Source organism: Molothrus aeneus, chromosome 20, assembly GCF_037042795.1.
Source record: "Molothrus aeneus isolate 106 chromosome 20, BPBGC_Maene_1.0, whole genome shotgun sequence".
NCBI lineage: Eukaryota > Metazoa > Chordata > Aves > Passeriformes > Icteridae > Molothrus > Molothrus aeneus.
Genome location: NC_089665.1, coordinates 8,759,328 through 8,772,429, shown reverse-complemented (window position 1 = coordinate 8,772,429; position 13,102 = coordinate 8,759,328). Strand labels below are relative to the sequence as shown.

Below are 13,102 nucleotides of genomic sequence, written 5' to 3'. Positions count from 1 at the left end.
TGTGTAGATATACTTTTATATATATATTGAAATAAGCGTTGATGAACATCTACAATTTCATATCTATTATATGTAGATATACTTTTATATATATTGAAATAAGTATTGATGAACATCTACAATTTTATATCTATTATGTGTAGATATACTTTTATATATATATTGAAATAAGCATTGATGAACATTTACAATTTCGTATATATTATATGTAGATATACTTTTATATATATATTGAAATAAGCATTGATGAACATCTACAATTTCATATCTATTATGTGTAGATATACTTTTATATATATATTGAAATAAGCATTGATGAACATCTACAATTTTATATCTATTATGTGTAGATATACTTTTATATATATATTGAAATAAGCATTGATGAACATCTACAATTTCATATCTATTATATGTAGATATACTTTTTTATATATATTGAAATAAGCATTGATGAACATCTACAATTTTATATCTATTATGTGTAGATATACTTTTATATATATTGAAATAAGTATTGATGAACATCTACAATTTTATATCTATTATGTGTAGATATACTTTTATATATCTATTGAAATAAGCATTGATGAACATCTACAATTTCATATCTATTATGTGTAGATATACTTTTATATATATATTGAAATAAGCATTGATGAACATTTACAATTTCGTATATATTATATGTAGATATACTTTTATATATATATTGAAATAAGCATTGATGAACATCTACAATTTTATATCTATTATGTGTAGATATACTTTTATATATATTGAAATAAGCATTGATGAACATCTACAATTTTATATCTATTATGTGTAGATATACTTTTATATATATATTGAAATAAATATTGATGAACATCTACAATTTCATATCTATTATGTGTAGATATACTTTTATATATATATTGAAATAAGGATTGATGAACTTACAATGTAAGTTTACATCCACACATACCCATGTCTGTACCACAGGAATTTACACACACAGGGCTCAAACTGCATTTACAAACAATATTTAAATTACACACCCCCACCCAGCAGGCCTGATGTTCACAGAAAGCTGCTTAGGAAGCAAAAGCCATCCAGAGCTGTTGAGCACACACACAGCAACACTAAAAAAAGTGTTCTGGCTTAGGGAACTTCAGTCACATTTTGTTGACTTAAATATAGCAAAGATTAGGGAAAAAAAGGCCACGAATTTCAGTGGAAGCGTTCCTCATTTTGAAATCTATCTTTTTTCACATGTGCAAATCTAGCCTTCAAAATTAAAGCCTTGATTGGTTTGGTCTCTGCTCTCAGCTTCATTACACTCCCAGGAGTTCATTTAGTGCAATGCCAGCTGCTGTCCTTGTCTGATGCCACAGCCCAGGCTGTGCACAGCGCTGGATTCCAGTGCAATCCATGGGACTCCTGCCTCTCTGGGGGTCCCAGGTGTGCTGTTCCCAAGGCATGACAGCTTTTTTTTCAGGAGCTCAACTGCCAGAGCCACTTTTACCCTGCCTGCTTGGCAAGGCACTAATCCAGGATTAGCTTTGCATAACAGCACCTCACACAAGGCAACGTTTGCACTGAAGCAGATAAATAATCCCCTTCCACTCTTCTGCAGGACAAATACTTGTCAAGAAGGTCTCAAAGTTCAACCATTCTGCAGGAAAGCTCTAAAAATTCCTATTTAAGACCACAGCTGACTTGCAGATGGGATACCTATCACATAGCAGGGCTGAAAGGGCTGCAAACCCTTCCTGGCTCCAGAAAAGAACCTCCCTGGTTTACCTCAGTCTGATTATACTCAAAGCATCTTAGCAAAGGGCCTGGAGGATGCACATCCCATCTGAGCTCAGCACCCCTGATCTGCTCTGCTGCCTGATGCCCACCAGCACCACTGGTCCTGCACTGATTGCTCCCCACAGGGATGAGCTGCAGTGGGAGGTGACCCAAAATGCAGTCACCCTTCCTTAACTCACTCCATTTTCTCCAGTCTACACCCAACCCGTGAGAGCTCACCGCAGGAAATCAAATTCCATCTGCTAAACAGAACTTCACTTCTGACAGAAGCTGGGGAAGACACAGAGCCCATCTCTAAAAATAAATTTGCCTAGTGCATGGAGTACTTAGCAGCAAACATAAAAATAAACTATTTAAAAGAGCGAGGAAAACAACTGTGGCCAGTTTTTGTATCAGGGTGGCTGAGATCATTTGTTAGAGCTCTGCTAACACAGGAGCTGCTTTGTAGGGCTGAACAAAGAGCTGACAATACACCATTGAGCCTTAGTGCAACCCAAACCATGGAGCATAAAAAGACAATTACTGCTAGTCAAAAATGCAAATTGATCAACAAAAAGGGTTTATGGTGACTGTGACTGGCACTTCAGAGCCTAAGTGAGACAAAGCAAAACGAGCTATCAGAGCCTGAGAACACAACAAAACTGGGCACTGCAGCATCTGCTCTCTGGAATCAGAGAAAAGGACAAAGTCTCTCCTCTGGAGCGCTGGGGAGGCTGTGGAAGCACCCAAGTGTTGCACTCGTGCAAAAGGAACCAGCTGTGGACAAACTGGGTGTCTGCACTCTCACCCACAGGAGCAGAATGTGGGCTCACGTTCTGTGCCAAGCATTTTTGGAGGACTCCTTTCCAAGGTGCTGGAACAACAAGGAGCCTGTTTTCACAATCTCACTGCTCTCCCAGACGTTGTTTGAGTCACTAATTCTTACCACTTCTGACTGAAAGAGCCCTGACTCTCAGCTCCCTCAGCTGCTGCTCACACAGCTCCCAGAACCAGACTTAGAGCTCCAAGAATTTTGTTGTTCCCCCCATCCGCCTCAGCAACACATCATTTCCAGTCAGTTCTTGCATTTTGCCAAATGTTCCAAACCTGCTGCTTCTTTCTCCTCAACTTTTCTGATATTCCTTTTTCTTTTCCTACACCACCGTTCTTCAGTTGCAATAAGGAGAAAAAAGGATTAAAATCCAGTCTTTCCAGGTGGGTAAAGAATTGCACATCTGTGAGGGTTTTGGTTGTTTTTTTTTTTTTCAGTCATCAAATGCTCTACAGAGAGAATAAGTTAACAATTCCCTGGCAAAGAAACAGCCTGGAGAGCGCTTTCCCTGGAAAGCCAAAGGCTGCCTGGCACAGGAACACACTGAGGTGAAGGATGGGATCAGTTTGGAAGTGAAACATCACCTACCCCTGCCAGCTCCTCCCAGCCATTCCCTCTGCACCGCTTCTCCTGAAGGCAGTGGAGGAGCCGCCCACGTCCTCAGCTCTGCAGCCCAAAGCAGCCTCCTCCTGCAAAGCTGCTGCCCCTACAGAGCAAGAGAGCAGCGTGCATGTGGCACTGGGGGGACACTGGGGGGACACCGGAGTGACACCGGAGTGACACCGGAGTGACACCAGAGTGACACCGGGGGGACACTGGAGTGACACCGGAGTGATACCAGGGGGACACTGGAGTGACACCGGAGTGACACCGGAGTGACACCAGAGTGACACCGGGGGGACACTGGAGTGACACCGGAGTGACACCGGGGGGACACTGGGGTGACACCAGAGTGACACTGGGGGGACACCGGGGTGACACCGGAGTGACACCGGAGTGACACCGGGGGGACACTGGGGTGACACCAGAGTGACACTGGGGTGACACCAGAGTGACACCGGGGTGACACTGGGGTGACACTGGGGTGACACCGGAGTGACACAGCCCCTCACCTGGGGGTTAATGGCTTTCCTGAAGATGACAGAAAATATTAAAATATTAAAAGTAACTGCTCTTTTTTTTTTTTTTTCCAGTCCTTCAGCACTCCTGGGAAGTGTTCAATTAAAATAAATGAGGCCACGTCTGAAAGATGTTCCACATCTCTGCAGGTTTAGCCCATAATGGGTTATTTTGATAGGAGTGCATTTATTCCCATACTAAAAATGCTTTCCTAATTAAAATAGTTTCATTCCTCAAAGGAGAAGTAATTCAGTTGAAGACCACAGGTTTCCATTTTGTGGGTTATGCCTCTGTACACCAGACCTATTTTCCAATTCCTACCCAAATAAATCATCTTAGAATTTAGAGTCAAAATTCCCATTTTTTCAAAAAAAAAAGGGACTTTGGGATGCCTTTTAGGAAAGACTGTTGTGACATGAGCTTCAGGGCTGCCATGCAATTTCTTTTGAGTTAACAGAAAGTTCTGTCCCTGCCATTAAAGCCCCATATATTAAACTGATCTTTTTGGTGTATTTTTTTCTGGTGAAACAAGAATTTTAATTACATCCAGCAGTAGAATCAGGTGCTATAATAAAGGAGGAGAGATAAATAGATGAAAAGGTGAGAGCCAGGATAAGAGGATATGCAGAGGAGGCACAGCACAGATGAAAAGGGATGAACACAAGGGCCTGACAAAGCCCAGAGTGGCTGAAAGCAGCTCCTGAGAGAACAAATTCTGCTTTTCACAGGAACACTCTCTAAGTGCAGCCAATTCAGATTTCACACCTGGCCATCCAGTGAGGACACACTGCCCAGACAAGGCTCACAGAGGCCAATTCTGAGCCCTGGGAGAAAGAAAAATATTCTTTTAATAAGCTTGAAATACCCTGAACAACTCACTAATAACATCCTTCTGGTCCAAGCAGCACCAAAACCAGCGAGGTTCAGTGGTTTTGGTGCTGCCCCATGGTTGTGTTTGAAGCTGGTACAAAAAGCTCAGTGTTGCACCAGCTTCAAGGTTGTGCCCTTTGTCCTCAGGGAACAGCAAAGTCCACCCAGCCCAGATTTGTCCACAAGGAAGAGAAGTTAAAGTTCCAACCCGCAGATAACTCTGTCTCCCAGCACAGAACATCAGGAATTAAAGGGGTTTTCTTTTGTTTTAAACACACGGGTTTTTAAGGAATAAGGAATCTCCAAGCATGCACTAATGGCACAGATTAAGGAGAGCTGCTCACGAGGTGCAGTCAGAGGCAGTTATGACATTCAGAAGGAATTCCAAGACAACAACTCAGAAAAGAAGATTCAAGGCAGAAAGAGTGCAGTTGTTGCAGCCTACTCACCTTCCTCATTGCTACCACCCACCTGAAAGCTGCTGAGTCTCCTCCTACCCTTCCCCACAGCAATTACAAACACCAGTGATTTCAGCAGCTCAGCAGGACACGAAACAAAGCTCAGACTAATAAAGAGAGCTCACCTCCCATTGCACGAGTGGAAAGTGGCTTTTGAAACCCTCACCTGAAAACAGGGGATGAAGCCATTGTTACAACTGTCACTTAGCCCATAAGGAATAAAGGAAAGTCTGTTCCACGCTGCAGAAATGATGGATTGGAAGAAGGAAGACTGACATAACAAAGATTGTTTCAATGGGAAAATTAATGCATTAAGAAGAGCTGATGTGTATTATCATGAGGTGTTAGGAAGCATGAGAATCCCCCATCAAACTGAGGTGAAACTACCTCTAAAAAAGCAGAATTCCTAATAGCAAAACAGCACCAAAATCCCCTGCCCAAACACAACACATGTGGTCCAAGGCATGAAAGAATAACACCACACTTTCTCCACCTCAACCCACATCGTCACCATTAACTAAACCAGGATACCCACTTGTTGGTAAGCACAGAGCAGAGAAAACAAGGGCAGGAGAAAACCCTGAAGAAATGTCGTAGGTGCAGTTGGAAGGGGATAACCCGGATTCACAGCACTTTATAGACAAATAGCTGCTATCAAACATCACCCCTTCTCTCAGGTCACCTTCATGACCTGCCAGGCATCTGAGAGGCAAAACTGGAATAAAATGGGAATCTTGCTGCTTTATTATCTGCTGTAAACACCACATGACACTGGCTAGAGAAATAAAAACCAGACGAGGTGCTTAACCCCGGTCAGCAGAAATGCTCCCATGGATCCGGGCCTCACATCCACGAGCCCAGGCAGCCCACGGGGATGCAGGGATCACCCAGCCAGAAAAGCACAGCACATTTCCAGTGGAAAAGCACACAAAGGCCATGGCTACCTGCCTGTCCGCAGGGAGCAGGACACATTTCTCCCTGTGTCACCAGGCACCGTCCCTTGGGCCGGAGCAGGGCGAGTCTATCCCACCTTCCCGGGGCTTTGGAGGAGCAGAGCAGCTCTCCAGCGCGGTGAGGTGCCAGCGGCTCATTTCTCGCCCTCAAGGCCGGCGAGCAGCAGCCTCCCCTTCCACCCTGCTCCTCCACAGCACTCCCGGCTCCCACACGGGTCCCTCGGCTCGCACAGCACCGGGGCCGCCCGGCCCGGGGGTCCCCTCAGAGCCGGAGGGGCCGTGAGGGGAGCGGGGCGGCGGCGAGGGGCGCGATGGGCAGCGCTGAGGGGCCCCGCTGAGGGCCCGGTGAGGAGACCCCCGCCCGCCGGGACAGCCCCGGGCCCGGCTCCGCACTCACCACGCTCCGGCGGCTCCGCTCGGCCCGGCACAACGCGGAACTGGGCCCGGCACAACACGCCCCGTCCCGCCCCGGGCTCCGTCACTTCCCGAGCGCCGCGGCCCCGTCACCTCCGGGCGGGCGCGGCGGAGCGGCCGGGCGGGAGCGGCAGGTGAGCGCTGAGGGGATGTTCCTCCATAGCCCCCTCGTTTTCCCCCTCAGGGCCGCGGGGTCCCGCACGGTTCGGTGCCTGCTCGGTCTCTGCCCTCTGTGTCCGCTCGGGCCTGGCGGGGCTGAGGTGCCGCAGCCCGCGGTGGAGATGGAGGCGGCCCCGCTCCTCAGCTGAATTTGGGGTATTGATTTAAAACCTCCGGCATTTCACAGTTTTTCTCTCCGTTTTTAGGTGTAGTTTTGACATGAGGCAAGGCTGAGAGAACTGGGAGTGTTCAACCTGGAGAAGAGAAGGTCTGAGGTGACCTAATTGCGGCCTTCCAGTAGGTGAAGGGAATTCACAGGAGAGGTGGGGCAAGGCGAATTACAGAGGCCTGGGGTGATAGACAAGGGGGAATGGTTCACACTGACAGACAGGAGGGTTAATTGGATATTAGGAAAACATTTTTCCCTGTGAGGGTGGTGGGACCCTGGCACCAGAGCAGCTGTGGCTGCCCCATCCCTGGAAGTGTCCATGGCCAGGCTGGCCAGAGCTTGGAGAAATCTGGGATAGTGGAAGGTGTCCCTGGCCATGGCAGAGGGTGACACAGATGAACTTTAAGGCCCTTTCCAACACAAACCATTCTATGATTCTGTGATAATTTGCCATTTTATCTCAGCTCTGAGTCAAAGCCCATCACCAGTGAGGTGTTTGCAGTCAGAAAGCTGTGTCTGGGTAGCTGTTCCTTTGTGTTTATAACAAATGTTCTTTGTCTTCAAATAACCAAGTGAAAACCAGATGAGAGCACACAAAATGCTCTCAGAAGCTGAGAAACCCTCAAGTAAATTCTGTCTTTCCCCCCTTCCAGAGGCAGTCTCCAAAATCCGCCATGATTTCTCTCTTTGAGCCCGAGTTCCTGAATGTCATCATCGGAGTGGTGTGCGGCGTGTGCCTGGGCTGGGGCATCCGGGGGAGGCTCCGCAGGAAGCCTGGAGCTGGGGCAGTGCCAGAACCTTCCAGCAGCCTGGGGGGCGAGCCTGACATCATGGGGGAGACCGGGGAGCTCAAGCTGGTGCTGATCGTCCGCAACGACCTGAAGATGGGCAAGGGCAAAGTAGCAGCACAGTGCTCCCACGCTGCTGTCTCTGCCTACAAGCAGGTTCACAAAAGGGATCCCGAGCTCCTGAAGCAGTGGGAATACTGTGGACAGCCCAAAGTGGTGCTCAAAGCTCCCGATGAAGAGACTCTGGTGCAGCTGCTGGCTGAGGCGAAGCGCCTGGGGCTGACTGTGAGCTTGATACAGGATGCTGGGCGTACTCAGATAGCTCCAGGCTCCAGGACAGTCCTTGGGATCGGACCAGGACCAGCTGATGTTATAGATAAAGTGTCTGGTCACCTTAAACTCTTCTAAACTGGTACCAAAAAGACCTGGATGTGTTCATGTATGTCAGTACTGAAGGGATAAAAATCTAAGTTGGGTTTTTTTGCCATCTCTTCCCTCAGTGTTAATAAAATAAGCAAGTTTTGTAAGATTTAATTTGTAAATCGTGAGTGTCTCTAGCTTTTGTTCCAAAAGTGGGAAAGAATATTCTAGGCTTAGGGCAGTTGAGGAAAGCAGAGCTGGCACAAGAATGAACCCAGTACATTTACAATTTGTGCAATTGTTTGAAGATTTTGCACATTGGGTGATAAAGTTTAAGAGTTTCCTCTTTCTGCCTGTTTTCTGTAGTGAATACATTCTTTAATTCAGAAAGGCCCAGCTGCTGAAGCAGTTAAGGACTGGAGCTGGGGGTAACTGTAGCCAACTTCCTGCCCAAACAACTGCTGCCACAACTTGTGACTGGTACCAGGCTGACCAGTTCAACTGGATTTGCAGCCCAGACCAGTAAAGAGCTTTGGGGAGCAGCTGTAAGCTGAGCTTCCCTCTGGAGGGGTCTGTGTAGCTCCTACACATGCAAAAATGTGCAGTTAAGCCAAGGTGTGGGGAGTTACCCTCCATATAAACAACTGGGCACTCAGGGACAGACTTAAATCCTGGTTTTATTGGGATTAACAGGTGCTCCTGGGTTTAAGGAAGCACCCTGTTATAGATATTAGTGCACAGCTCAGAGCACCTTGGGGGTTCCAGTAAATTCTATGTGAAATTTGTGAAAGTTCTGCTGTTAAGCACCTTTGCCAACCTCTCAGCCACGTGTTCCAGCCGAGTGTTGTGAACCAGTTTGTAGGAGAGGGAACAGGATTGATCCCCATCTCCAGCCATCCACAGACCCAGAGGGAATGGCAGAGGGGCTGAAATGCCAATAAACACAGAGGATGGAAATGTTTTTATACTGCACCTCTTACTTAGAGGCAGAATCCTTTCCAGAGACTCACTGCAGGCTTTGCTCCACCTCTGCTGACCACAGAGAGCCTGGGGCAGGTGAGCCCCTGCCAGCCCCATTCCATGGAAGGGCTGCAGTGCCCAGCCCCAGGACCACAGCACACAACTCTGGAGCTCACAGGAGGAACAGGGAGTGGGATCTGGATCCTGATGGCCAGAGTGGCTCCTGGTTAAGGAACAGGGAGTGGGATCTGGATCCTGATGGCCAGAGTGGCTCCTGGTTAAGGAACAGGGAGTGGGATCTGGATCCTGATGCCCAGAGTGGCTCCTGGTTAAGGAACAGGGAGTGGGATCTGGATCCTGATGGCCAGAGTGGCTCCTGGTTAAGGAACAGGGAGTGGGATCTGGATCCTGATGCCCAGAGTGGCTCCTGGTTAAGAGACAGGAGCTCCTAGAGCTGCTGGAAATCTGGTCAGTGCTGTCAGACTCGTTACACTCAAATATGACAGTATTCATAAAGAAACATTTAAGTCAATTTTATTTGAAGCTAAATATGTTTAAGGCAATTTACATACCTAGAACATGATCTCAATTGAACTGGCAAACCCTACTACAATCCTAATGTATCATCTGGTCGAATATGCTGGAGTTGACCACAGTGCAGCCAACTGGTGAAAAGTGCTATTTTCTTCTCTCTCTGGCATAATCTCTCTCTAGAAAAAGCATTACATATTTTCCTGCATCCCCCCCTCAGTGCAAGACCCCACTACTGGTCCCCATTGCTGCTCTGCTGCTGGCCCCTCAGACCCCTGGCTGCACACACCTGCATTGCCCCCCACTACCACCAGCACTGGAATACTTGGTTTGAGTCCAAAGGTCCTTTTTTTGAAGACAGTAAAGTGAAGCTACCACTATGCAGCATGTCCACAGTCCAGTAATTTATTTTTAAATTGCGTAATTTCAAATTGCACAAACAAAACTGAACAGCAATATGCTTGAATTCTCTCTTCTGTACACTCAAAACAGTGATCTAAAACACCACAATATCCAACATACACAAACCTCAGGGCAGGGTTAGTAAATACACAGATTGGAATCATGGTGCTCTGTTCCTGAATGGAATGTCCCACAAAAGCACAGGATACAGCACAACATAAGGTCATCTGTTACATATGGAGTGAGCAAAAAGACACTAGCATTTTCTATATGCATAACTGGAAAAACCTGCATAGGTTAAGGGAAAAAAAAAAACCAAAAAAACAAAACCCAAAACTTTTACTCATTTTAAGTCAGGCAAGGTTGTCTGTACGCATTTTAAATTCTTTTAGAGCTATGCAATCCAACCCAGGGAGGATATGCTGATTAGTGTTGTCTCTTGTCAGCAGTCTTGCAAGGTCAAATACAAGTATCTTGGCTTTAGCTTTCTCCAAATATACAGTGAGATTTAAATGCATTTAGAATAGACAGTACATACCGTAAGCTGCTCACATACAATGAAATTAAGATTCAATATTAGAGTGTAACACTATAGAGTGCAAATCAGAATCTTCACAATAGACTTAATGGTAATAAGCAGTCCTGCAAAAGCCCACTTTGAACAAAGTCGTTTAAACTATTCCCCTTCTGAAAGTAAAAGTCTAAATGGACATGGAATGTGAAAAAGATTTAACAGAAGTGATTCAAATCGTTCGCGCTAGAAAAAACAGTCCTTCATGAAATAAAGGTTACAAGAACACGAGGCAGAACTCTTTGCTTTTCCCTGTTATGAGTTAAAGCGGGGAGGGACGGTGGAGTTTCAGTAAGAAAAGTTGCTGCTCCAGGCTGGCTTGTGCTGCACCTCACATGCTGTAGCCGAAGCCGGGCTGCGGCTGCCCGTACGGAGGGGCCGTGTAGCCGTAGCCAAAAGGTGCCTGTGGAGGAACTGCCACGCTGGGTCCTGCTGTCAGCATCAGCTGGGGCTGGCCTGCAACACACAACGGGCATCTTACTCCTCCTCAACTCAGAAATCACTCTGCTTAATGCCTCAACGTTTTTAGGAGGGTTTTTTCTATGCTTCACCCTGCTGACCTGGACTGGGCTTCTTCGGGGCCACAACGGGTAAAAACCTCAGGGCACAACACATGGCTAAAAATACTACAGTGAAGAAACCCTTACTAGAATAACCTGATCATAAAGAAAATACCCAATATAAAGTAGGTATAAATATACTTTAAATATAAAGTATATAACACAAGATGCAAATAACCCCTTGCTGGAAGTCTGGAATGGCACAGCTCCTGTACACCTTTCCTTAAGGAGTCTGGAATGGCACAGCTCCTGTACACCTTTCCTTAAGCAGTCTGGAATGGCACAGTTATGTACACCTTTCCTTAAGCAGTCTGGAGTGGCACAGCTCCTGTACACCTTTCCTTAAGGAGTCTGGAGTGGCACAGCTCCTGTACACCTTTCCTTAAGCAGTCTGGAGTGGCACAGCTCCTGTACACCTTTCCTTAAGCAGTCTGGAGTGGCACAGCTCCTGTACACCTTTCCTTAAGGAGTCTGGAATGGCACAGCTCCTGTACACCTTTCCTTAAGGAGTCTGGAATAACACAGCTCCTGTACACCCTTCCTTAAGGAGTCTGGAATAACACAGCTCCTGTACACCCTTCCTTAAGGAGTCTGGAATAACACAGCTCCTGTACACCTTTCCTTAAGGAGTCTGGAGTGGCACAGCTCCTGTACACCTTTCCTTAAGGAGTCTGGAATGGCACAGTTATGTACACCTTTCCTTAAGGAGTCTGGAGTGGCACAGCTCCTGTACACCTTTCCTTAAGGAGTCTGGAATGGCACAGCTCCTGTACACCTTTCCTTAAGCAGTCTGGAGTGGCACAGCTCCTGTACACCTTTCCTTAAGGAGTCTGGAGTGGCACAGCTCCTGTACACCTTTCCTTAAGCAGTCTGGAGTGGCACAGCTCCTGTACACCTTTCCTTAAGGAGTCTGGAGTGGCACAGCTCCTGTACACCTTTCCTTAAGGAGTCTGGAGTGGCACAGCTCCTGTACACCTTTCCTTAAGGAGTCTGGAGTGGCACAGCTCCTGTACACCTTTCCTTAAGGAGCAAGGACAACCTTCAATCCTGCAGTCTACAGCCCACCTCAGCAGCCACAGCACTTATCTAGTATTTTGGAACACATTCTTTAAGACTTCATTTCACATGGAGAATGTTCCCGTTTCCCAGGGCTTTCTCAGGAAAAAAACAAGATTAGGGAAGGCTTGTTTAAAAAGTGAAATATGTTATTGATAACACACAAACTAAAGCATTACCATAAACAATAGGTTGTGTTTCTGTAGCTTGCTCCTCTTCCTTTCTCAAAGACTCTGATGCATCCAGTTTATCCACCTGGAATTGAGACCAACAATTAAAGAAATCTCCTCTAAAACAGGTACTTATTCGTGGCAGAGAAGTGGAAAAGCCTTAGTGGTATCTCAACACCCATCAAGAAAAGGAGACCATTTACAAGTTAAGATCAATTCAAGTAGCAATGTTGGTACTGGTGCAGTCAAGATTGTCTGTTTCCTGAACAAAATCCCTCACTGAGGGATTTTCAACTACTTTGAAAGCTCACTCCAGGCTGAAGCTTTGTACAAAAGGTTCTGGACTGGACTGGAGCTGGACAGTCTTTGGACTCAGATTTGAGCTCAGTCTCAATTGGAGACCTGCCTTGGAGCAATTGCCAAGATAATGCCCAGACCTGGAGAAGTTTCCCTGGAGGTGACGTTGAGGCAAAGTAATCTGGTTTGCATTTGGATAGAGCAGACTGCAATAGCATCCGACATGTCACTTGAGCCTCAAGATTTCACTTTCCAAACCCATTCACTCATGCAATTTAAGTTCAAATGCAGAGAATGCATGTGTATAAGACTTGCTTTTTCCACTCCAGAACTGTGTGGCAGTCAGCCTAAACCCACAGATACTCCAATTCTTCCAGCTTTACACACAGTAACAGACAAGCCTGGCCAGCTTCACTGCTGCACTGCGAGTGCAATGGTGCTGTTTGCCCACCCCTACAGAAAGGCAAGAGAAGGAACTTCTGTAGTGAATTATTGCTCATTTCTAAAGACAGATCCAAGGGAACTCAGCATTTCTATAGTCTAAGGCAGGCCCTGAAACTAAAACCACAAAATGAGGTACTGGTATTTTACCTGGGAGATAAGACTTAGAACAAAGTCTGAGATAATCATGCCAATTACTTTGAAAGACAATAATAC

At 46.3% G+C, this 13,102-nt stretch overlaps 3 protein-coding genes across 8 annotated transcripts in view; 1 reads left to right on the top strand and 2 right to left on the bottom strand.

Annotated features, from left to right (window-relative positions):
- The window catches only part of VMP1 (vacuole membrane protein 1), a 63,274-nt gene extending 56,794 nt beyond the window's left edge, over positions 1 to 6,480 (bottom strand). Inside the window, exon 1 of the mRNA XM_066563366.1 lies at positions 6,406 to 6,480. The gene's annotated coding sequence lies outside the window, so the exon portion shown is untranslated. The remainder of the gene's footprint in view (positions 1 to 6,405) is intronic.
- Positions 6,481 to 6,483: 3 nt separating this feature from the next.
- Positions 6,484 to 8,080, top strand: PTRH2 (peptidyl-tRNA hydrolase 2). Of its 5 annotated transcripts, none has more exons than XM_066563369.1 (3): positions 6,484 to 6,556; positions 6,788 to 6,882; positions 7,404 to 8,080. In XM_066563369.1, exon 3 carries the CDS (start codon positions 7,425 to 7,427, stop codon positions 7,944 to 7,946), a length of 522 nt encoding a protein of 173 aa, XP_066419466.1. In that variant the 5' UTR covers positions 6,484 to 6,556; positions 6,788 to 6,882; positions 7,404 to 7,424; the 3' UTR covers positions 7,947 to 8,080. The 5 variants fall into 5 exon arrangements, with proteins under 5 accessions (XP_066419466.1, XP_066419465.1, XP_066419464.1 ...); XM_066563368.1 differs by having other exon boundaries at positions 6,788 to 6,904; XM_066563367.1 differs by having other exon boundaries at positions 6,485 to 6,556; positions 6,788 to 6,878.
- Positions 8,081 to 9,370: 1,290 nt separating this feature from the next.
- Positions 9,371 to 13,102, bottom strand: part of CLTC (clathrin heavy chain) — a 30,811-nt gene continuing 27,079 nt past the window's right edge. For both annotated transcript variants that reach the window (XM_066563544.1, XM_066563545.1), the window contains 2 exons: positions 12,158 to 12,233; positions 9,371 to 10,818 (listed from right to left, as the gene is read on the bottom strand). In XM_066563544.1, the coding sequence (XP_066419641.1) occupies positions 10,694 to 10,818; positions 12,158 to 12,233 (201 nt within the window). In that variant the 3' untranslated portion in view covers positions 9,371 to 10,693. The remainder of the gene's footprint in view (positions 10,819 to 12,157; positions 12,234 to 13,102) is intronic.